This window comes from Podarcis melisellensis (assembly GCF_964234715.1).
Source record: "Podarcis melisellensis genome assembly, chromosome: 7".
In the NCBI taxonomy this organism is placed as follows: Eukaryota; Metazoa; Chordata; class Lepidosauria; order Squamata; family Lacertidae; genus Podarcis; species Podarcis melisellensis.
The window spans coordinates 63233006-63257250 of NC_138539.1; the positions used below are offsets into that span (position 1 = coordinate 63233006).

The 24245-nt window shown below is 43.9% G+C and overlaps 1 protein-coding gene across 7 annotated transcripts in view; it reads left to right on the forward strand.

The window, feature by feature from the left end:
* The window catches only part of RREB1 (ras responsive element binding protein 1), a 128932-nt gene that overhangs the window by 68250 nt on the left and 36437 nt on the right, over positions 1-24245 (forward strand). For 6 of the 7 annotated variants that reach the window (XR_014170164.1, XM_081918149.1, XM_081918151.1 and 3 more), the window contains 4 exons: positions 1627-1748; positions 2651-2863; positions 11637-11726; positions 13224-13387. Coding sequence is in view for 6 of the 7 variants with exons in the window: in XM_081918149.1 (XP_081774275.1) it covers positions 2750-2863; positions 11637-11726; positions 13224-13387 (368 nt within the window). In the remaining variant the exon portion in view is untranslated. Of the gene's footprint in view, positions 1-654; positions 716-1626; positions 1749-2650; positions 2864-11636; positions 11727-13223; positions 13388-24245 lie in introns of those variants that run through there. The other variant, XM_081918152.1, reaches the window with a different exon arrangement.

The following is a 24245-nucleotide window of genomic DNA, read 5'->3' on the forward strand; positions in this document are numbered from 1 at the left end:
TCTGGCTTGCAGAAGCATATTGATGACAAGTAAAACAAAGACGCTAGCATCCTGAACGGCTGAGGTGGGTGGGGGATGGAGAGAGGAAAAGGAAAATTAAAAGGTAGCCTTTTCCTCTTATCATTCAGGAAAGAAAAGATGCTGTAAACATCCATTTACTGCCCCCCTTGATATTGCAAATTTACAGGGAGTGAATTGAGTTTTCAGCATGCAGTCAAATAGCACTTCAAAAAAGAATTGCAAAGGAGGAAATAGATTTAGCAAATGTTTTCCTGTTGAGACTGAATGGGAAGCAACATACTTTAACTTCATTTCTCTTTCCCGCACCCCCCCCCCATCACTTTTGTTTTAAACTCCTCTTTCGGGATGTTTTTGGCTGACTACTGTGGTATTGCTTCAGGGCTGGCCTTTGTCAAAAGCCAGCCGTTTTCTTTTGCTGCCCTGTAGCTTCTGATAGCCTGTTTATGTCTGCAACAGATCTCCCAGCCTACAGTTCTGGTAGTGCCTTCCCACCCCCACCCCACCCCTTAAGAGTGCCAGCATCAAAATGGAAGTGGTGGAGCCTTCCTGCGAACTTTAACCTCTGCTAATACTTCTCATTTTTAGCCTTGATCTAAGCGGGTCCCTCTTTTTCCATAGTGTAGCTGGCCGTTTTCTGTGCAGCTTTCATCAGACGTACATGAATGTCCTGGGAACTCGCTCCTTGAGGGCAAAGGTCAGTTTCCTCAGGGAAGCGTTTCATGAGAATACGGCCATGAAAACGGCACCATCGACATTTTGAGTGGCGGAAGATTCCCCTGAAGGTGTGAGGGCAGGGATCTTATAGGCAACTGAGCACGTTGTGAAGGGCCCAAGGCCTCAGGAAGACTCCTAAGCATTACAGATTCTTGAAACCATACCTCTGTGCTGCATTGCATTATTGTCAACTGCTATTTTTCTTTTTTAAAAAAGAGGTGATGGAACTCACCACAAACACCTCTCCTCTTAGAATGGCAATGGCACCCACCTCAGAGATGCCAGATCTGAGTTCCAGCAAGTTCCGGCTGAAAAACACACTGGATTATTATTATCATTATCATTCATTTGTTAATTGCCTTTCACACGTGTCTCAAGGCAGTGTGCAGAATGCAATAAAACCAGACATCTGGTTGGCTGCTTTGAGTGAACGGTGCTGGCCGTAGTTGGGCCTTGGGTCTGATGCAGCTCTTACGGGTGGATTGTGAGGAGCTGACTGAAAAGACAATTAGATTTTCAGTTGTTAGTCTGAAGTGGAGGAGCGCTTATAGTTCCTGTATTGTTATTGCTTTTCTTAACCTGATAATATTTGGAGGCATCTCTGTTTCCTCCGTAATTTGTGTTGTACTGTACTCTCCCAAGAACAAAACATTGTGTGTTTGCGTGTGGAGACAGCCTATATGAAGCCTTCATCTTCAAAGTTTTACCTAGCTGAAAAAGTTTTATGTAAGAAGAGATCCGTTGTCTAATCCTTTGTGCTGCTTTTGCTTCTGTTTTCGGCAACTGAATATGTACCAAATTCTCTTTTTTTAACACTACTTCTCAGCTTCCCTCCTTGAAAAAAAACACAACTTAACCTATTCCCTTTTTCTCTTCACTCGTTGCTAACAGGTGCTGCTGAGGAAAGGCTCCCTTCTGGATTTAGGTGGTCTTCAGCTTGTTAGGCAAATACCGAAAAGCAGCACACAAGGAAGAGAAGCTTCACTAGACAGTGTCAAGAAAGGAAAATGAAGGTAATTGGTTCTGCTAGAATGACTGGTTTAAGAATAAAGCTATCCTGTAAATATTTATGTCGCTGTTGCTTAAAACAGTATGTCATTGTGGATAACTAGACAAAAATTGATATTCCTTTAGCGCAAATGGTGATGCATGGAAGTTCTGTTTTTCTTCATACATCAGTGCCACAGTTCTAAACACTATTGAGTTACTGGGAATAAGTGCGATTAAATAATCTAACCCTAAACAATGATCACTCCAAAGTGTCCTCACTTTGGAGTAACTATACATGGGGTTAAGTTGTACATGTGCTTCAATTTAACATGCCTTTAAGAATTCCAGTTCTTTAAAAGTGAATAATCCACAGAGGTCTTCCTAACCAGAATAACTGAAGGCCTGGTTCATGCATTAGCGTAGAAGGAATTTATTTTGCATTGATGCGTCTCCATGCAGTGGTTGTAATGTCTATAATTGGCTTCCAATATGGATAGGCCAGATTGTGTGGTCTGGCCGTATATCACTGATTTCTGGTCTGAAAATTTTGCAATTGGACCAGGTGCATCTTGGCTGGTTATGCATTGTGGAAGCCTTTTCAGTGGCAACCACACCACCATGTTCAATGCAGGGATGTTGAACTTGTGGCACACTAGTAGTTCAACAACCCCCTTCCTTCTTGACCCTTGGCCATGCTGGCTGGGGCTGATGGGAGTTGGAGTCCAACAGCAACTTGGGCAACAGATTCCCATTCAAGATGTAATGTGCTGTATGATTTGGAATTGCTTTGTGTGTACAAAAAGTCAATAGTGCATACCTTTCCAGGACTGGCCGCCCATTCTAGCTCTTAGTGGGTTTGTTGCTCCCATGACCGATCTGATTCTCCATCTCAGAAATTCACCACCCAATTTGTTTCTGTTTACAGCTCCAGAGAATAAACTCGGAGGCTTAAAGCAGTTGCACAGCGGCACCACAGTTCCCAAACTGTTTTGAAGGCGCAGATTTGCTGCGTGTCGGCGTCATAATGGCAGCTGTTATGAGCTTGGGGAAGATCGCTGAAAATGGCACCGCACCATCTCAGAATGCCAAGTCCCCACCGAAACCTCTTGCTCCCAATCGGATTGGCAGGAGAAACCAGGTAAAGTATCAACAAACTTAACTTTGATATAAATGAATGCCATTTCACATGAAGCCGTTTTGAGGGCACCGACCGCACTTATGCGCACACCCTTGGAGAAATTGGGCGGTATCCAATTCACATTAGCATAAGGATTTCTGTTTGCATTGCAGGACTTCTCCCTCTGTGCCCTCCCCAAATCTGCTCTGGGGGTTTGGTAGACACCCAGAACAAACATAGGGTGCACAGGGGAGAGGGAGTGCAAAATCCCATTGCTCACCCAAAAGTCCATGCGCCACTTGGAAGCTCTTGGTTGGATACCACCCATTACGTCACGAACTATCTGAATGCTTTAATTTGCATGTGATCAGAGACCCGTTCTCAGTATCATGAGCTGAAGAAAGAACGCATCAAATGGTCAAATGTAACTGTCAAGCCATTCAATTTTTTAATTTAAAGACCTGCCACTGTGTTCTAAAGCCCATATCTTCTCTATGTGAACCATAAACAACAGCCCACTAGTTTGTTGGGATTAAAATAAAAACAAAAACGAATGCTGCAATTCTTACGAATCTTTTTAAAGGGTTTGTGGCAGGACCAAAATTCGCTTGGCAAAGCGTGTGTTTCCCGCCACTGACCTAAGTCTTGGGTATAACTTAACACAGGCTGGGATAGCAGGCTTGTTGGTTTTTGAATGTCTGATGTAGATTTTTTCAGTTTCATTGTTCTGTATGGGACAATGACAATAAAGATTATCGTAACACTGGATAACAAGAAATTTTTGACCCCAGAGATAGTCAGATTGTTGGATACTCTGCAGTATAACTCGCAGAACACCGTATGTGTTTGCATACCCTATCTGGGGCTTCTTAGCTTGATTCCTTCAGGGAGGACAAATTTCGCAGCTCAGCTTTGGAACAGGGTGGGTGGCGAAGACCCTACTGTACAGCTGGCTGCTGCAAAAGCATGAAGGGTGGGATGGCTGTGTGTCGTTTTTTGCTTGGAGCCACTGACCTTTTAATTCCACCAGCCGTTTCACTGGGCGCTGGATCAAGGGAGAAAATGTGACGGGATTAAGAGAGATACTTGCGCTATAAAAATAAATAAATAAGGGAGGAAGGCCAAGAATGGCTTTCCCTGTAGGTCAGCACAGAAGTTAGCTACTAATTAGCTTTTACTGTTCAAACCATCCTGTGATACCTAGACAGCATGCAAGCAAATGAGCCCCATTTTTTTTTCCTGGGGGAGCTACCCGCCAAGGCTGTTGCAGGTTGGGTGAAGTGTTTTCACCAAACAGCAGTCCCCTCTGTCTAATTGAAGGGAGTGGCAATTGCAAGATTGTGCATAGGAAATCTCTGGCATGGTGAAAGAAGTGGGAGCAGAGAGAGAGGGGGGGGGAGAACCGTGGATTGTTTGATTTCCGGCAATCAGTCTTACTGTGGTTGTTCTGGTACTATTGGTCATGTTGTGCAGATGCCTGATTATCGTCTTCCAAAGCAACTACTCTAGTCCGAACTTAAAAATGGAAAGCGTAATGCTGGTGGTCAACAAAAGAGGTTTAAAGACTGTCTCAAGGCAAATCTAAAAAAATGTAGTATAAACACCAACAACTGGGAAACACTGGCCTGCGAGCACCCCAGTTGGAGAACAGCCTTTACTAAAGGTGTCATGGACTTTGAAGACACTCAAACTCAGAACGCAAGGGAGAAACGTGCTAAGAGGAAGGCACGCTTGGCAAATGCACACCATGATCAACTCTCACCCGGGAACCAATGTTCCCACTGTGGAAGGACGTGTGGGTCCAGAATTGGCCTACATAGTCACTTACGGACTCATTGTTAAAACCGTGTTTATGGAAGACAGTCTTACTTGGCTACAAGTGATTGCCAAAGAAGAAAGAAGAAGAAGATTGGTCTTGATAGAAAAATGAAACCATTTTCTTAAGAAGCTGTGTGCCTTGGAAATACCAAGCAAAAGAGATGTTGGTGGCCTTTTAGGAGCTGCCTATACACTTTCTAAAAGTGTTTGGCTAGCCACTTCCATAGAATATAGAACCAGATGAATTCCTGCCCCAAATATAGTAGGATTTTGGATTATTTGGGAGATGCCTTTTGACTATTCTTCTGGCCAATTGACAGTAAAACATTTAGTCTTTAGCTCTTAAAAATCCACCATATGTTGCATCACCTTTTTGTGGAAATAACTTTTTGGTCAAGGTTTCATTAGCCATTTTAATTTTTAGTTCCTTCATTAAGTGTTGTGTTGTGACAGACGACTTAGTTTCTGGTTAGGATTATTATCCCGTTGAAAATCACACCATGTTTCCTCCCCTCCTTTAATCTGTGTCACGAAATGGGGGCTCTTTTGACTCTTTCTACAAAAGGGAAAGTAGAGTAACGTAACACAGAATGCCTAGAGAGATGTTTGCTGCTAGTGGAGGAGTGTCGGGTCACTTTAATAAAGTCAGAGTTGTTATCAAATTAGCTGGTACTTTTGTCTCTTAACTTGGGGAAGTACTCTTCCGTCATCGCAGAGCTGCATGTTAAAATTCTCCAGCCCAAGCTGGAGAAGTTATGCTAAACTGTTTGTGCTTGAGCCTGGGTCAAACAAATCCTCTTCCTTGGACTGCTGCTCTCTTGTCTGGTTCACTGCTATTATGGTATGCAACCTGGACCCTGAGTGAGTGCTAGGAAGAGGTTTTTTGGGGTTGGGTTAATATTAAATCTGAAGGCTTGCACTAATCAACTCTGGCAGTGTCACACTGTGCATGTTGCTCTTTGCTTTCAAGGTGAGAAGTAATCGCCCTTTGTTGATTTGCCGATTTCAAAGGGGGCCATTGTCGAAAGCAAGGCTTCGAAACAATTAATAACATTGCATAGAGAGATAGCCAGCTCCTTCCTCCAGCAATGAGAACCGTAGCCTGATTTCAGAGAATAGCCCTGGGGATTAAGCACTGAAATGGTCAGCACAGCTGCAAGGATTTTCCTCCCAATATTGTTTGTGCTCTCGGCTCTGAGACAACATTTAACTGCAGTAAAATTGGATCTGAAGGCTGTTCCTATAAACTAACACGAAAGGTCCTTGGGAGGAGCTGTGCGCAGGGTGCACATGAGTGTTTGGATGGGAACATGTGCACGCACATAGGTGCGTTAGGCAAAATATGCATCATAATAATAATGGCAGTCAAGGGGAGGTGGGTGTCTCCTGTTGCAGAGCCTTGAAATTTGTTAGGCAGCAGGGTTCAAGACCAGCGAAAAGAAATTGCTTTACCCGATGATCTTTAAGCTTCAGGGGACACGCAGCTAGAGGAAATGGCCAAGGCTGGAAATATAAATGGATTGAAGGACAGGTGAGGAATCTTAACACCCATGCCCATAGTGGGTGGAGTCAGAGGCAAAAGGTGGGCGGAGCAGCTGTTGAGATACTACTTCTGCACAGTAGGCTGATCCTCTCACTGATAAAAGGAGCTGATTTACAACCACCCTTTTACTGATTGGCAGTGGTTTTCTTTGAAAAGAATAATTTAAAAAACTTTGATCCGTGAAAATAGCTCAATGCAAAACAAGATCGATGGAAATAGTTGGATGCATTTGTATATCTGAGTGTTACGGAATCTCATAGGAACAATGCAATGAGTCCAAATGGTCTCCGGGAGAGAACTCAGTCCCCGAGCAACAACCACATCAGAAAACTTAGAGTTTTGTGATAACCTGTTAAATAGCAAATCGTTATGGCACGAGCTTCAGTTCTTCATCAGATGCACTAAATGCTATCCTGAGCGGACATGTTTCTCAATATGCATGGTTGGAGAGGGAACAGCCTTCTCCAACATAATACCCAACAAATGTTGTTGACTCTCATCATCTCCGGCCATTACTTCTGCTGGCCGATGCTAATGGGAGTTGTAGTCCAAAACATATGTGCATAACATTCCTTGTGTGCCATTTCTGTGTCAAGATAATGCCAACTCGGAGTCTGAATTAATCCCCTTAGGGTGGAACCTACTCCTGAGATCCAATGGGCCCTGATAGCCCATTGAGATAGTAGATAGCTTTTGCACATGTTACTGTACTACAACTTCCATCATCCCTAACCGCTGTCCATGCTGGCTGGGCCTGATGGGAGTTGTCCTTCAAGAACACCATATTGGCTGTCCTTGATTTAGGTTAACGTTGTGGGGTCCAGACGCTTTTCCGTTACCAAATCTTATGTTCTCTCTTAAACTAGAGTCATTTTGAAATTGGTAATAACTGCTAGGAATTCAAAGGGGATTTTCGGACCCCAAACACAGGTTGATAGGGAAGAAAAAGAGGGTGATGAAGGCAGCTGGGTACCTGCAGTGCTATATATAACATATGATGCAACTCTTTGACTTTTAGTGACTCTTGAAGCTTAAACACCGGTTCAGCCTTGTCTTCAGAATGGAAATGATGTCCTTGTTCGTAATGGAGTAACGAAAGGAGAGTAGAGTTAGTAGAGAGGCAGGATTCTTTCGAAACAGGAGTGTTTGAACTTTACTGATAAGGCAGCCTTGTGTTTAGCAATCACCGGGTTCCTGTAGGCGACCAGGAGTTCTGTGCAGGTTGAGGAATCCAGGAATATCCTGCGCTCAACCAGTCTGCCTGCCTTGCCTTCCTTTTCCTTTTGCTAGCTTGCCATGATGCCCGTAGTCTGTGTTCCCCTTCCTTGTACTGCCAGCAAGGAAACAAACACAGGTTACTAGCTTCTTGGCCGGCCAGTAGCTTTTATGGGCTTATCTGCAAGCCTACCACAAAGTGTGGGAAAGAAGTGCCCCATTCTGTGGAATGGGGAAAAAATATATCATGCTGCCTGTTTTAAAACAATTGGGCAAGAGAAGACTTGGTTCAAGCCAAAAGTTCCCATTCTGTCCTTGGTTGGAAAGGCTGGTGTCTGAGTCAGCCTCTCAAGGGCATCCTTAAAAAAACACACAGGGTGTTCTTCTCTTACATGCAAGTAGATTCATTTTAATTTCTGATTGCAGCAGCTCTAAGGAAAGTGTCAATCATGCCTACATCCAGCCTCTTTCTTTGAATGCAAATGCCACTCTTGCTCACCCTACCACCCAAAGGGCACAATGAGCTTATTTAGGATTTCCTTGCAGCTTTCAGCAGTGAGACTAGATCTCCTTCCAAGGGAGGGAGACTTGGGATCCTCCAGGAAATGGGGCTTATTGCCAAGTGGGTGTGGCTCATACTTGGGGCTACAGGTGAAGACGATATTGGAATGGCCGGTGCTGAGGGTGGAAGCCTACTGCTTTGTCATAGAGGTGTGATGCAAAGCCTACACTTATGCCTGGGGTGTGTGGGCAACTTGTTCCCGTGAAGCATCCTGTGGACAACTTTTAAAAGAAAAGAAAGGGGGAAGATCTCTTCTGTTAGCACAAACATCCTGGCCAAGTTGTAGCTGGGGAAGTTTCAAACTGGCCAACCTTTCAGCTTGCTAAGGGAATTTATTTCTTCCTTGTACTATTGTTGTAATTTTCTCTCTCCACCTCCCCAACTCCTTATTTTTAGCTGTTCCTTTTTTTTTTTTAGTTCATAGCATTTCCTTTCCCCTTGTAGTCCCCTCTCCACCAATGTGAGGGATTATCGGAAGCTTATTGGAGGATCAAGAATGTTTGACAAGGTCATTTGAATTAAGAGAGACAGCCAATCTCTCATCATTGAGCTTCCCTGCAGTGAGAACGTTGGGTGCGTTGTATGTGTGAGGGTGGTAGCTGCCGGCATCCTATATGGATTGCGTTCCCCTTTGCAGCGGAGTGCAGTGCACAAATGAAAGCAAAAATCAATTTGTCCCATGCAGAGAAGAAACCGTGAAACCACCCCTGCACCCAATTCATAACCATATACAGGTATCCAGGTGCAAAGGGACCTGTGGTCCTCCAGGGGAGGAGAGGAGGAGCATAAAGAGAGGGAAGGGGTGTCTCTGCTCGGTGGGGGGGATTCCTCACCTCTACCTTAAGTTTTTGAGGTGGAGAAACCGAGGTGTGCCTGTCAGCATCGCCCTTGAGCCAGTGTACCAACTGGACTCATGCACTACAGCCCCGACTGGGCTAGGCGAGCTGGGTAGCACTGCCAGAGTCCTCCTTTGACACAGGAACAGGTGACAGTGCTGCGGACTCACAGCTTGGAGCTGAGAGCACCGGATTTACTTTCTCTGTAATGCAGTCGTTGCGCAGCAGCGTTTTGCAGAGTCTTGCAGAGTATAAACCACTCGGAGAGCAGCTCTGTAAAATATCTTCCTTTTATTCTACAACTACAACTATTATACAAACTATATACAGAGCTAAATATTCTGAGTGCCTGCAGCAGCAATCTTATCTCTAAATAATATCTCTTGCACTCTCTCTCCGGCTCACTGACTGACTCTCTCACACTCACACACAGAGACTCACTCACTTGACTAATTAAGTAGAGAGCAGTACATTGCTCCTCCTCTCTGTAGAGTCAGCAGAGACCTCAGGAGATGATCAGGAGATTCTTGGGTATGGGAGGGGTGAAATCTCCTCATCCTCCCCCATTTCATCCGACCATTCAAGAATCTTTAACATAACTGCAATTTGCACACACACTCCAAAAGTTGTTTTCTGCTTACAACCTTGGTAACATACTTGCAGGTATCTCTCTCCCCCCTTATCTAAGACACTTTATCACATCATTAAACAGTTACTACAACCACTCTGTGTCTATTAGGAAAGAGTTAAAACATAAATCTCAACCTGTAGCTTACACAAAATACACATTGTGAATACACAAATGAATAAGCAGCTTCTGGAAAAATCTTCACACACATTTCTTCCTCTCAAATACAAATTGACATTTCTAATTAGGCAGATTTGAACAAACCACTTTAAACACATGCTTGCTCCTTCAATCCTGATCCTTCAAATGTCAGGTAAGGAAATAAATGCAGCGTTTTGTGCCACTATTCTCAGCACACTTCATGCTAGGTTTAAAAACCCCACCAGAGTTGCATGTGACCGCAGCCTTTGCAAACTCTTCAGAAAACCTTTTCGGTGGTACCCCCTTGGTTGTTCTCTCAGATCTGCGCAAAACTCTTTGATCCTCTTGTTCTGGTGCTTCCTCCTCTTCGGGAGAATGGGGAGCTAAAGTATATGAAGCTGCTAAGTCTGAATCAGCGTCAGACTCACCTGAGGCTTTTGGGCTCTGATAATCTGTGCCATCATCTGGATCTACATTGGCATCAGGATTATCAATCACATCAGAACTTGCCTCCCTTTTAACTTTCTTTGCCCCTTTTGCACCATCATCACAAATGGGATGGCACTGAAAAATGCCAACTTTGTCCCATTGTGGATTGTCGTCAATGCTCCTGGTCAGCCTTATGGTTTTCGTGTCTGTGATCAGGACACGATAAGACCCTTTCTCATATCCTAGGAAAATACCATGTTCTCCACGCTTACTCAGTTTGTCACCCTGCGAGGTGTGCACCCAAACTTCCGAACCAAAAATTTTAAAGTGCTTCACACATGGCTTCCTTCCGTGAAGCATCTCATATGGGGTGCAATTTACACTAGACTGGTACCTCCTGTTATACACGTAACAGAAAAACGAAAGAGCTTCGGCCCAATAGGGATGTTACTTGTTCAGTGCCATGTTACTTGTTCAGATCCCATCTGGTGCAGTTCCAAGACAGGGCATTATGCATGTGTAGGGAAAGTGCATAGGGTGAGGGGAAGTTTTCCTCCCTCTCTCACTATAATGAAGCTAAATGGTTGTAGATTATAGGATAGGCAAAAGGAAGCACATACGGTATTTTTCGCTCTATAAGACGCACCAGACCACAAGACGCACCTAGTTTTTGGATGAGGAAAACAAGAAAAAAAAAAATTCTGAATCTCAGAAGCCAGAACAGCAAGAGGGATCACTGTGCAGTGAAAGCAGCAATCCCTCTTGCTGTTCTGGCTTCTGGGATAGCTGCGCAGCCTGCATTCGCTCCATAAGACGCACACACATTTCCCCTTACTTTTTAGAAGGGAAAAAGTGAGTCTTATAGAGCAAAAAATACGGTACTTCAAGCAGCACGTTGCATGGAACTCTCTCCCTCAAGATATGGTAATAATGGGCAACCATAATGGCCAACCGGTTAGAAAGGACTTTAAATAAATTCATGGAGGGTAAAGTTTATCAGTGGCTGTTTTACTAACCATGAAGGCTGTGGGCTGTTTCAAGGATCATACCCCTGAGTGCTACTCCCTAAACAACAACTGTTGGAGGTGTGCATTGCTGTCATGTCTTAGCTTTTGGGTTTCCCAAAAAGCCATCTGGTCATCCACTGGGTTGGATTGGGTAGAGCTTTGGCTGGGTAGACCTTATGCTTGACGAAGGTTTAGAAGAAGAAGAAGAGTTTGGATTTGATATCCCGCCTTTCACTCCCTTTAAGGAGTCTCAAAGCGGCTAACATTCTCCTTTCCCTTCCTCCCCCACAACAAACACTCTGTGAGGTGAGTGGGGCTGAGAGACTTCAAAGAAGTGTGACTGGCCTAAGGTCACCCAGCAGTTGCATCCTGCACCACACTCAATTTCACTGGCTCAGACTGTGATTTTTCAAATTTCTTTTTCTTTCTTTTTCTAGAAAGGGTCTCATTTAGAATAATTTCCTATGTAAATTTATGTTTTGCTGCTGCAAGTGTATTCTCTGCATGAATGGGCCAGGGATAAAAACCTCAAGTCTGTAAATTTTTAATTACTCTTAAAACGTGTGTTATGATCGATTTCTTATTTAAAAAATTTAAATAATATTTTGTATGCAGGAAACAAAAGATGACAAGTCTTCCTATACCTGCCCTCTTTGTGAAAAGATTTGCACTACTCAGCATCAGTTGACAATGCATATTCGTCAGGTAAGCCGGTGACTTTTTAAAAACTTTAAAAAAAAACATTGAAGGTGTCTTCCTTGGAGACAAACAGCTATCAGTACAATAAAATACACAGACATTATAGTAGGCTATCAGCTTGTTTCCTTATGCTTTCTTCCCTCGCTCCCTCAACCGTACTTTTGCATTTATTGTCTTTCCCATATTTTTTTCTTAAGGTTCCTTTAGGGACGCGGGTGGCGCTGTGGGTAAAACCTCAGTGCCTAGGACTTGCCGATCGTATGGTTGGCGGTTCGAATCCCCGCGGTGGGGTGAGCTACTGTCTTTGGGTCCCAGCTCCTGCCCACCTAGCAGTTCGAAAGCACCCCTAAGTGCAAGTAGGTACCGCTTTATAGCGGGAAGGTAAACGGCGTTTCCGTGTGCTGCGCTGGTGCTGGCTTGCCAGAGCAGCTTCGTCACGCTGGCCACGTGACCCGGAAGTGTCTCCGGACAGCGCTGGCCCCCGGCCTCTTAAGTGAGATGGGCGCACAACCCTAGAGTCGGACACAACTGGCCCGTACGGGCAGGGGTACCTTTACCTTTAAGGTTCCCTTCCCCCTTTGGTAGTATAGTAAAACAATCAGAGGTTTTACAAAGCTATTCTGCCATGGTCTGTAGTTTCAGCATAAGCCTTTCAGGTCCCAAGCTAATTTAGCCAATATGGTGCTTTTCACAGTTTGGATACGGCATACCTATACCTCCCTGACCCACCCCATTTCTGCCAGTGTCTAGGGGGACTTCAGGTGACATAAGCATCATTTGCCTATGTACCTTGTTTCTCCACCAGCAGAGATGGACCTAGGTCATGTGCAAAAAAGCCCCTCAGCCAACTTTTTGGGGAGTATAGAATTGCACCCTTACCCAGGTATGCCATGCTATTTTTTTTAAAAAAAATCTTTATTAATTTAAAATAAATACATTTATGAAAAACAGACATACATACAAGTAAACAAACATACAATCAAACAAAAAATAACAGAAAAATCAAACACGCTACCACAGTATAAGATATAAGAAGATTAATATAATGATCATCTTATATACTCCTGGTATTGAATACAATTATAAAATTTATAGAAAAGAAATTTAAAACTGACTTCCATTTAATCTCACTGTACTTTGTCTATCCATTACTTTATACCGCACAGTTACATATTTCTTATATGATTTCTTTTTACCTCCCTACAAACTTATATTTATACAATACAGGGATCAGTCTAATTCTGCCAAGATGTTTCCTTTTATTCCATAGTTTTCTAAATATTCTTTAAAGATTCTCCACTCCTTATAGACTTTTTGTTTTGGTTGGCCTCTTACTCTTCCTGTCGCTTTCGCTAGCTGCAGATATGCCATGCTAATTTTAAATGCATTGCATTAAACCTTCTTAGATGATGATGATGATGATGATGATGGTTGCAGTTGACTGACATGTCCTTGAAGCTGCACAGGAAGAACTCAAAACCAACAATCTGTTGCTTTCTTTAGCATAACACGGACACTGGAGGGACAGACCATTCCTGTAGCATCTGTGGAAAGTCTCTGAGCTCCGCAAGCTCCCTCGACCGCCACATGCTAGTCCATTCTGGCGAAAGGCCTTACAAATGTTCGGTGTGTGACCAGTCCTTCACCACCAATGGAAACATGCACAGGTGAGAGCTGGCCATGAGGTGACAGTGTGGGAAAAGGTTGATAAATGTGAGAGTGTGTGTTGGTGACTGTTTATTGCATGCCCTGTTCCACCTGAGGGCTGCAACTCAAAGAATCCCTTCTTTCCGGCATCTGTAGCCTCCTTCCAGGAGCTCCTTGCATTTGTCCCTTAGAATCATAGTCGTATGATCATAGAGTTGGAAGGGCTATCTAGTCCAACCCTCTGCAATGCAGGAATGGACAGTGTGTTTGGTGGTGGAGATTTGAAAACCCTGCACACATCTGTTTGTGATGCCCATGGATCGTGGCGCTTTTCTCCAACAAGTTTCCATGTACCAATAATTTACTAATACTCAACAAGGTTCTTGTCATTTTTAGGACCCAGCTGAAAATACAGTCATACCTTGGTTTGCGAATGCCTTGCGAGTCGAACGTTTTGGGTCCTGAATGCCACAAACCCGGAAGTGAGTGTTCCGGTTTGCGAACATTCTTTGGAATCCGAACGTTCGACGCACCTTCTGCGACTTCCATTGGCTACAGGAGCTCCCTGCAGCCAATCAGAAGCCGCGCCTTGTTTTCTGAATGTTTTGGAAGTCAAACGGACTCCCGGAATGGATTCTGTTCAACTTCTGAGTTACCACTGCACTAAAACACTGCCCCTCTAAAGGCATCCCTAATTTGTGCATCATTTGTATGTTGCATCATATATACTTCAGTTCCTGAAATGTGTTGCTGTTAAACGACAATACTTCTTTCTAAAACGGGCAGTTTTATAAGACTTCAGTCCTATGCATATACTTGTGGAGTGGGGGTGGGGTGGGGAGTAAATACCAGTGAAGTACGGTGGGGCTTCACTTCCAAGTAAGCACATGTGGTTAATAAGCCTACACGAAAGCGAATCCACAGGAATTGTGAAGGGTGTAAGAGCTGGTAAGGGATGCGGGTGGCGCTGTGGTTTAAATCACAGAGCCTAGGACTTGCCAATCAGAAGGTCATTGTTCGAATCCCCGCGACGGGGTGAGCTCCCGTTGCTCGGTCCCTGCTCCTGCCAACCTAGCAGTTCGAAAGCACGTCAAAGTGCAAGTAGATAAATAGGTACCGCTCCGGCGGGAAGGTAAACGGCATTTCCGTGCGCTGCTCTGGTTCGCCAGAAATGGCTTAATCATGCTGGCCACATGATCCGGAAGCTGTACGCCAGCTCCCTTAGCCAATAAAGCGAGATAGGTGCCGCAGCTCCAGAGTCGGTCACGACTGGACCTAATGGTCAGGTGTCCCTTTACCTTTTTAAGAGCTTTTAATGGATGTTTCCTGTCAAGGCCCAACTTGGCATCATGTGAAAGATCCATATTGGACTCTTCAGAATCTATTGTCATTTTTGTTCCTGATGCTTTCGTGTAGTTGCCAGGAGGAGGAGTGATTTGGATTGGTAAAACTGGCACTGTTCCCCCCCCCCCCCGCCCCTCCATGGCTAATAGCAAGGTTTGCAGGCGAGTGGGATTTCAATAGGGAACTAGAGCAGAGAGAAGTTGTTAACACCTCTTGCATCACAGCTGTAATACACATTTCACTTCTCCACCCCAAGGTTTGGTACTCTGTGCAAGGAGCAGTATGAAATGAGATAGGGATCTTTGTAAACTGATTGCTAATCACAGAGCGGTTTGTATTAACTTCATGTCTCTAGGCAGATCTTCAGATGTGAGCTTTAAAGCACAAATTTCTAGGGAGGCAAGCCCAGAGGGCAGGGTGATTTCCCTGCCACCCACCCCCTCAAGAGTTTTATAGGACGCTCTGTTTCCCAGGATGACCATACTCTATGCTAAAGAGCCGAGATGCATTCCCAGTGATGCAAAACGAAATGCATGCAGATGCAGCTTGAAACATAGGCAGATGCTTTATTTGCACACAAGAATTCTCAATTATTTTTTATTTTGAATTAGATGGGGTTTTTTTTGGCCAGGTAGAGAGGTGCAATGCCAAAATGAGGGAGAGGGACAGTTAAGTGAGCAGCAAATGACCTTTTTCAGCCTGGTGGCCGTGTACTTTCATTGGGAGCCTTTTGGGTGCCATGAGCTTGCACAGCCGAATGCAACATTGGGCAAAGCAATGAATGTGATTCTTTTGGACAGTGGGCAAGCCCTTTATCCTCCCCACCCCTCACACAACCCTTTTCATCTTCTATCCAGGCAAGGAAGAGGCAGTATTTCAGTTCAGGTGACACATTTAAGCTAGGCAATGTCACTCAAGGAGGGGAGTGTGGGGCAGAGTTGATCAGAAGCACAGTTTGAGGAGTGGGGTCAGCCCTGAGAAGGGTGTGTGGCCTTCAGAGGAACATTGAGGGTCAGGCGTAGAAGGCTGGAGGCCCCTGGGACTGAGTTGTCTCCCCACCAACTCTAGCAGTACTTTTCTTTATGAAGAAAGCACACAGAATTTGATATAATCAAATGCTTTCTTCTAGTAAGCTCTCAGATATGTCTACGCACCATATAGCCTCCTCGCATCTTGGTTTCTTAAGAACGTCCAGTCAGATGCCTTCAGGAAACCTTCCAGCAAGGTGCTAAGGTAGCAGTGTGTCCCTGCTTAACATTCAGAGGTGTTCTTCTCTTGCACTTGGAGGTTCTCTTTAGCTGTCCTTGGCTAATGACTTTTGCTTTTCCTACTCCATGAATTCGTCTAGCCCAGCCTCCTCCATCCAGGTGCTTCCAGGAATACAATTCCTACCATCCTTGACCATGGACCATGCTGTCTAGGGCTAAGGGGAGCTACAGTTCAACAACACCTGGAAGAGAGTCTGGCATGGGAAAGCTGGTTTAATCTTTCCTAAAGCCACATATATAGTGGATGTTGCTGTGCTGTATAGTCGTTCAAGGAGCAAACCACGCTGTTGGTATTCCATTGCTCTCCTTAATACTTTTCCATGCACTGACCCTGCAAAATAGAAGAAGAAGAAGAGTTTGGATTTGATATCCCGCCTTTCACTCCCCTTCAGGAGTCTCAAAGCGGCTAACAATCTCCTTTCCCTTCCTCCCCCACAACAAACACTCTGTGAGGTGAGTGGGGCTGAGAGACTTCAAAGAAGTGTGACTGGCCCAAGGTCACCCAGCAGCTGCATGTGGAGGAGCGGAGACTCGAACCCGGTTCCCCAGATTACAAGACTACCGCTCTTAACCACTACACCACACTGTCAGGTTGACCATACATCTTCCCTATCTTACAGTTTAATGTTATGGAGAAGCCCAATATAAGAGAGAGGCAGCAATGATGTGTTTGCAGAACCACTTTGGCGAGCTGTGCACCTCGGGAGACAATGAGCATAGAATTTATGTTGACACCACTTGCCGTATCTTTCTGCTCTGCAGGGCTGCCCATTCAGGTTTGCTGAGATGTGTGCCTTAGGTAGGATCTTGGTAAAATGGTCACTGCCTTGCTACTTTTGTCCTAGCTCTTTGCACAAACCAAGCACTTTTTATCCCAACACCCCATGCTGCTGCTTCCTCGGTCACATGGGCAGAATCCTGCAGCTTCAGTTATTTGACACGTGCTCACTCCTCGGAGAAACAAGAAGAACGTTGCTCATCTCCTATGCCGCTTTCCCAAGACACATGTTGCCAACTCCCTAGAGACTATCTATGAAAAAGAGAAGAGGCCCAGAGAGGAGGTGATGTCTTAACTGCTTCCCTAAATGCCTTACCTTGTGCAATCCTTGAGCTATTCTTTTTTTAAAAAAACAACAACAACAGATTTGCTGAGGCTTAGTGTGAAAGTTCTAAATAAGCTATTGAAATCCCCCTCCCCCCCAATTCCTTCCCCATTTAAAACTTGAGACGCCTGTGGAATTCTGGTCAGGTCCAGAGGGCAGTGCTGGAGGTGCTCCCATGCTCCATTGATAAAAGTAAATATGAACTTAATACGTGCAGGTTTGCAGTTTCCTTCTCGAGTCAAAAACCGGTGCCAGAAGACATCCCATTCCCTTGAGAAAACAGTGAGCTTATCCTGAATCAAGCAAAGGTGGGGCTCTTTGGGCTGAAATGTTTCAAGTTGCTGCGCTTGAGTCATATCTGCAAGGGCATGCCTTGTGCCACGCATGTTTAATAACATGCCTAGATTTCTTTTCCAAGAAAAAAAACACCTATTCCAAATTGCACTTCCTTCAACCATTTTTACTCAACTTCCCCAACTTACTTTCCGTGCAGGTGTTCCCTTTTGCCCTATCCTAGTTGCATCTCACGGTATTGTCCCAAAATTCAATGTGTGTTTCAAGCACAACAGCTTGGCTATTAATTCCATCTTCTTGGAGGCTTTGCTTGCAAGGTAACAGGCCACAGGAGAGAAGGCATTGACATCGATTAATGATGCATTAACTTCTATTAACAGGGCAGGTTTGCAAAGTGAGGGCCTTCTGGGGTTGGTAGCTTTCTGCCAGGGTGAAACGTGTACCTTGGACAAAACCGCAGCTATCATTCCATCACCCCCACCTTCAGCATGCTTAAGTGGTTAAGGTAGATCGCCCTTTTCCTCCAGCGTTGTAGACTTTTTGCTTCTTAAAAATCTAATTCTCTAAAATAAGAGTATTAAAAAGGTGAGCAAAGTAGGGAGGTGGTGATTGGATTTCCCATACTCCTATAGTCCAGTGGTACTAATTACCTTGGGTCTATTCCTCACTAGAGGTCTTTAGGGAGAGGCTCCATTGGAGATGCTCTAGCTCTAGATTGCCTGCATCATTCAAGGGCTTGGATTAGGTGGCTTTCAATTCTGATGCTTCTCTGAACCTGCAAACTCAAACGATCACATTTAAGAGGCAGGGGTCTTTTCTTTTTACGCAAAAAGAGAGACAGACAAAGTTCCAGTCTTTTGTACATGGTACATCTTCTGAACTTTTCCTTCCTATGCCTAATCCTCATAAAAGGCAAACTGGTTTAGACACGATCTCACTGATAGCATCTTCCTGAAGTGCCTGTTTGTTTTCTCACCTGGATGGTCTAGTTTCTGTTGTCAGCCTTAAAGATAAAGCCTCAAAGGGCACACGGAAGTTTTCCTGCCCAAACCTCTTCGTAATGAAACGGGAGTGTGATTTCAGTGGGGCTTGCGCCGGAGAACGTGGATTCCTCCTGTGAGCCTCTCTCGAATTGCTCATAGCTTCTTCCCCTTTGTTGTCACTTTTGGGTCTAAATTTCCCTGTTGTGCTAATTCTGCAGGACAGAGCTTGAACAGAATGTCCTTTAAGAAGCTGCCCTACTTACTTTAGACTGGACTCTTTCATCACACTGCACCTTGCGTTTTAACCATCCCTTTAAGTACCTGTTTACCAACACAGCTTATTAAATAAATGGCCGGAGTCTTAGCTGCATGGTGTTCTCTACAGATGGCGGCTGACTCCAGCTCCTATCAGCCTCAGCCAGCACGAGCTGTGGTTAGAATTTGGGAACTGTAGTTCTATATCTGGAGGGTCACAGGTTCCCCACCACTGCCTTAGCCATTAGGCTGGCATAGCAGCAGTCATTGGCTCTTCTGTGCAGAAGTGCTGAGCCATAAATTCAGGGGGGCAGGAAGTAATAGTGCAGAAGAAATTACCCCCATATTGATGGCTTTGAAAGCAGCCCTCATCCCTAGATATGTTCCAGCATATTAGAGTTGCAAGAGAAGGGGGAGCTTGACTGCAGGTTCTGTCACATGATGTGGAGTAGGGTTCTGTGGCTCATCCACACTTGCTCACTAGAATGTGGCCTGTGGACTGACCTTTGCATGTTGAGAAATCAGGCTTATAGATTTCCTCAGATTGCATGGCGTAAGACTGCATAGCTCAGTAGCAGGGGACAGGTTTGCATCCTGCAGTTCCCAAATCCAATCCCAGGCTCAGCTCCTGTTCAGAAGAATCAGGTGATGGCAAGGTGATGGGAAAGACTGCTGGATGAGACCCTGGAGACCTGCTGCCAGTCAGAATGCAAAATGCCAAACTAGATAGGCAATTAGTTCAACCTGAGATAAGATAACTTCTGCCAATATTCTTCTGGGTTATATTAGGTTTTGAAGGGGTGTGTGTGTGTGTGACAACAACATGAGCTCACTTTTAAAACTCTTCACACTGGGGAGATGGATACTATAATGTGATTTCTTTCCTTGTGTGGATTGGTCTTTGGTCACTTCTGCTTGCACCATAACAACATAATCTGTAGAAGCTTTGTTTTCCAAACCATTCTATTCATACCTATATTTTTGAATATCTGCATATGTTATGCTATGAGTCTCCTTAAGTAATTTCAGAGGCAGAAGAAATAAATATGGTTTTGGTTTCCGAATTAGTGCATTTAAACCAAACAGAGCACATGAGCTGCCACAAAGCAAGTTTGTGCTGCTCTCAGGCACTATGCATGAGAATCCTAAGAATGCAGTTTACAACGATCAAGGTTGTGGAGATAAGCCTGGAGGCCTGGTAGTGCTTCTTGATGAAAACTCAGCACACTAGTAAAAAAATGCCCACTCCCAAGAAAGGACCAGTGTCCATCTGTTCCAAATTCCAAGACCCTTTCGTTGCCCATAGTCTTGCACAAAGGGTCACTTTTTAAAAGTTCACTTTCGCTCGTGGCTCCTCCTCTTCTTCCATCGCATTTGCAATGAACAATGTATTCTTATCTAAAAATTGTTAATCGGCCATTCCTTCATATCCATGACATGCACACAATTGCTCTCCATTTTTGTTAATTATGTGCAATGGAAATATGCAACGTGACTGTACCTCTAAACTTCGTTGTGTGGCATTTTCGTTTTTAAGAAGTTCTATATTGGGGGAGGGTGGGGTGTTTTGCTGCTTTCTGTGTAAAGTTAGCTGTGTAAAGTTAGCTCCTTTGTCAGAAGGATAGCGCCAAAAATCAAAGGAAGCAAAAGAGAGAGGCAACGTCTCAAAACCATGCTGGCAAATTGATCTGTAATAATAGTCCTAATATTAAAAAAAGTAAAATGCCCAGCAACCATAGCTGTCAACTTATCCCTTTTCTTATGAGGAATCCTATTCGGAATAAGGGAATTTCCCTTTAAAAAAGGGAAACATTGACAGCTATGCCAACAAGTTGCAGTTTATGGCTCGCTTTCTCGGAGGCAGAAGAATAGTGTTCTTCTGTCAAGGCGACGCGTGTGCAAAAAGTATTTGTCAGTAGCGTTTTGAGGTTTCGCCGTCCCTTTCCTGTTGCTTGGTGCCTCCTTCGTGTCTCCTTTCCCCCGAAGCACATTGCTCAAAGAGCAAGGCTTGTTAATTTTCTTTCTGTGACTTACACGTCACCCCTTAATCTTTTCAAACCCAAGTTCATGCACTGGGTGTGGAGGTGTGTGAGAGAGTCCCCATCCATGAGTCTTCAGATGTTTTGGGAATTCTGCTCTCCGGCTTTGATCTTGCCCTGAGCCTAGGCGTGGGTTCTCCTAACAGAATTACTGTATAGTAGTTTGTGTTATATGCAGAATGTATCCCTAGAACCTAAGGTCTTGGAACAGATTGGATGCAGTCTAAGGACATGTTCACAGGATTATTTTTTTGGGGGGGTTGTGTGCAATGCAGGCAATGCGTCTCGCCAGCACAGACCACCTGCGCTGTTGCATTATTCCCCTCAGATACCGAGGAACTGGTAGGGTCTGCATATCCTCACTTATTACCACGAAAGGGAAAATCCTAGGAAGAAGTCACAATTTATTCCTAGGGTGCTTATAGTTGTGACCTACGCAGCACCAAGAAAGGACTAAAAGCAATGGGGCAACTTGTTGAACAGTGGCATGTATAATGGGAAAATAATAATAATTCTGTGTTCCTTTGGGAGCGTTTGCAGGTGTGCCCTGAATTGCTTTGCATTAGATAATTTAAACATGGGATTTCAGAGCGACCGTTAGAAAAGCCCTGCTGGCTCAGGCCCAAACACCCATGTAGTCAAACATTTTATTTTCACAGTGGCCAGCTAGATGCCCATGGCGATCCTGCAACAACAACTTTCTCTGCACTTGTGATTCCCAGCAACTTGCATTCAGAGGCATGTTGACAGCGAAGACACACAACTCCATGGCAGAGTGATGGAAATGTTTTCAGTTTAGTTCTAAGCGGTGTAGCTGCTGATCTTTCTCTCTGCAGGAGAAGTACAGCTTAATGCTGATCTTTCTAAGTCCTTCTTTGAGAGCAGTTAACAGACATGCTTTGAATGGAATGGAGCAATAGCCAATCCTAGCCCCTTTAGAGTTGAGTATGAGAAAGAGAAAGTGAGATGTTTGCAAGCACACATACCTTAATTTTTTAAGTGTGCACTTTAAAAAGTGATGTGGTCCCTTTATATTTTTGTAATGTTATATTTACCAACCTTGGGTCAATTCTGTGTTAGCATAGGCACCATTTCTGCAAGTGGTGAGTTCTGTTCCCCTTTGCTGACTTTATCTCCCTTTCCCATATGGCTTATCATCAAGTCTTTACGTTACAATTGTCCAGGACATAGAATGCTCCCAGTGTCATGTTATTCTGCCTTGCTTGTTGTTATGAGCATTGACAGCCAACTTCTTATGTACGGTTTACGCTCTTGATCATTCGAGTCTGCAGGCAAGTTGCGTGCAAAATGAGAAAATGGGAGGTGATGTGACAGGCAAACTCCCATGCTGAATTTCATTTTCTTTGTCTTTACTCCCCTTTTTTAAAAAAACACACACGAAAAAACAGAATAAAATTGGTGACAGTTTCTTGGTCTTGTTTAAAAGAGAGCTGACAAGAAAGGTACATTCTGATATTTGCTCATTCTTGCATGCCAAAGCAGAACCAGTTGGGCAAGTTGGAGTGGGTGGGAGTTGAATCTAGCTGCTTGTTAAGGTGGAACCAGAGCAGCAGTTACCCAGAAGCACATTTGAGAGAAACATAATCGAGTGATTTGTTTTCCTCATTCTCTTTGTAATTTCGTGTACTTCCTTGTGAAACCTAACTTAGCCCTATAGAGCGATTATTCAAAATGGAGCACATTGATGCTCATTCAAGCATTTATCTTGTGCACTTAGTAAAGCCTTCTGCCTGCGGTTTTATTTCATATGTACTAATTGTGAATTGATTCTCCAAATTTGGATCTTTACGTAGTCAAAAACGGCAGAAAGGTTAACTGGTTATCAGGCCCAAAGCTGGCAGGGGAACCAGACCCTGAGCTTTCCTTTCTTTAAAAGGAAGGCAAGTCTCTAGCCCTCTTACCAAAAAAGTTAGGAAGCAAAACGTTCAAGTATCCATCTAAGTAATTTCATTAAGATGAGCCAACTTGGCTGCTCCCACCACTCAGTCTTTTTAGACAATGAGTGACATCAGAGCTGTGATTGAATGTGAGTTGTTTGGACAACTGGGGTCTGTCCTGAAGATCAGTTGTTTTCCTTCCTCCTTCTCTTTAGTTAAAAGTCTAGTTAAAAGATGGAGCTTTCTGGAACTGTGTGAATGGCATTTCTTCTTCTTCTGATGTTTGTGGACTCTTTAGTGCAACTGGATATCTATATTAATGTTTTCCCATTGTGTGATCATCTGTCCTCCTCTCACCCCGGGGATCTTGGAGGGAGATGATTGTGCTGATGCCCTTTTAGATTTAGGGTGTGGTTAAAATGCCCTAAAGAGACTGAAAAATTCCTCCTTGCTACAAGGAAGAATCATGAGAATCACTGCTATCTTTCTTTTTTTTACATATGCCTGTGAGACAAATGGAGTGAAACTGGCTTAGGAGAAACTCACTAGCTGTACCATATATATGTTATGAAATGATATATAAGGTGTGATATACATCATAGGCAGGAAAAATATAGGCATTTGGACTTGACTGGCACTTCGTCAGAAACTTAAAGAGCTTCCTTGTAGGAAATAAACAGAAACCATGATGCTGCCATGTTTCTTTTAAAAAAACCAAAAACTCACACATTAAGAGTCCTTGCTTTTCTGTACTTGCTTAATACAAATTTCCCATTCTCCATAGTATTGCACCTCTCATTATTTGGAGAATGTGTGTGTTTTGATCTCTGTGTCATTAATTCTCTGCTTCAAAAGCTGTAATGAATTGCCCTGTGGCTGATCAACTGGTGGGGTCTGGAGACTATTTTATCTGGCAACCGATGGTGAGAAAAGTAGTGTGTAGTCGTATATATCTACTCAAAAGTTCCCTGTTAATGGAGCATAGGATTGTATCCTAGTTGTGTTTTTAATTCTGTATTCTTAAAACTTCATATTGAATTTTGTAATACAGGAGAAACTGATTATTTTCGCTCAGGTTTACTTCTGCAAATGGGAAATAACTACAATGATATTTTTTTTTAAGATGCACTAGTAAGATATGTGTAGGGTGCCTTTTAGGGATTAAACTTCATGGCCACGTCATTATTGCATATCATTTTTGAGATGAGCTAAAATGTGTAGCTGAGAGGGTTTTTTTTTTGCATGCTCCCTGTCAAATATCTGTTGAAGGCAAGTCTGGGAAAAGTGAAAGGCATCTAATCTTGCTAATTAAGATTACACTGTAAAAGCACTGCAAAGGGCCAGCGTGGAAAGAACTGTTCTCATTGTATTTTGTACCGCAAAATCTCTGGCATTGCTAACTCCATTAATCTCTGCCCTACCCTTATTTGAGGGGGGGGGGGACCTGTTGAACTTGCAAAAAGAATAAACCAATTTACTGTACTGAATAGCAGGATCATTCTAGAATATACAATTCCCCCAGTTATTACGCACAAAATTCCAATTTATCCTTCAGGTTATAATACTGGTCTGGGGCAGCCCATCCCATTTTGCTGTACCCCACTGAAGCCTTGCTTACTGGGGTTGCGTGGCAACAGCTTCTGATGAAATCTCGTTGAACTCCCGCGAGATCTTGCCAGAATCCACTACTGTTT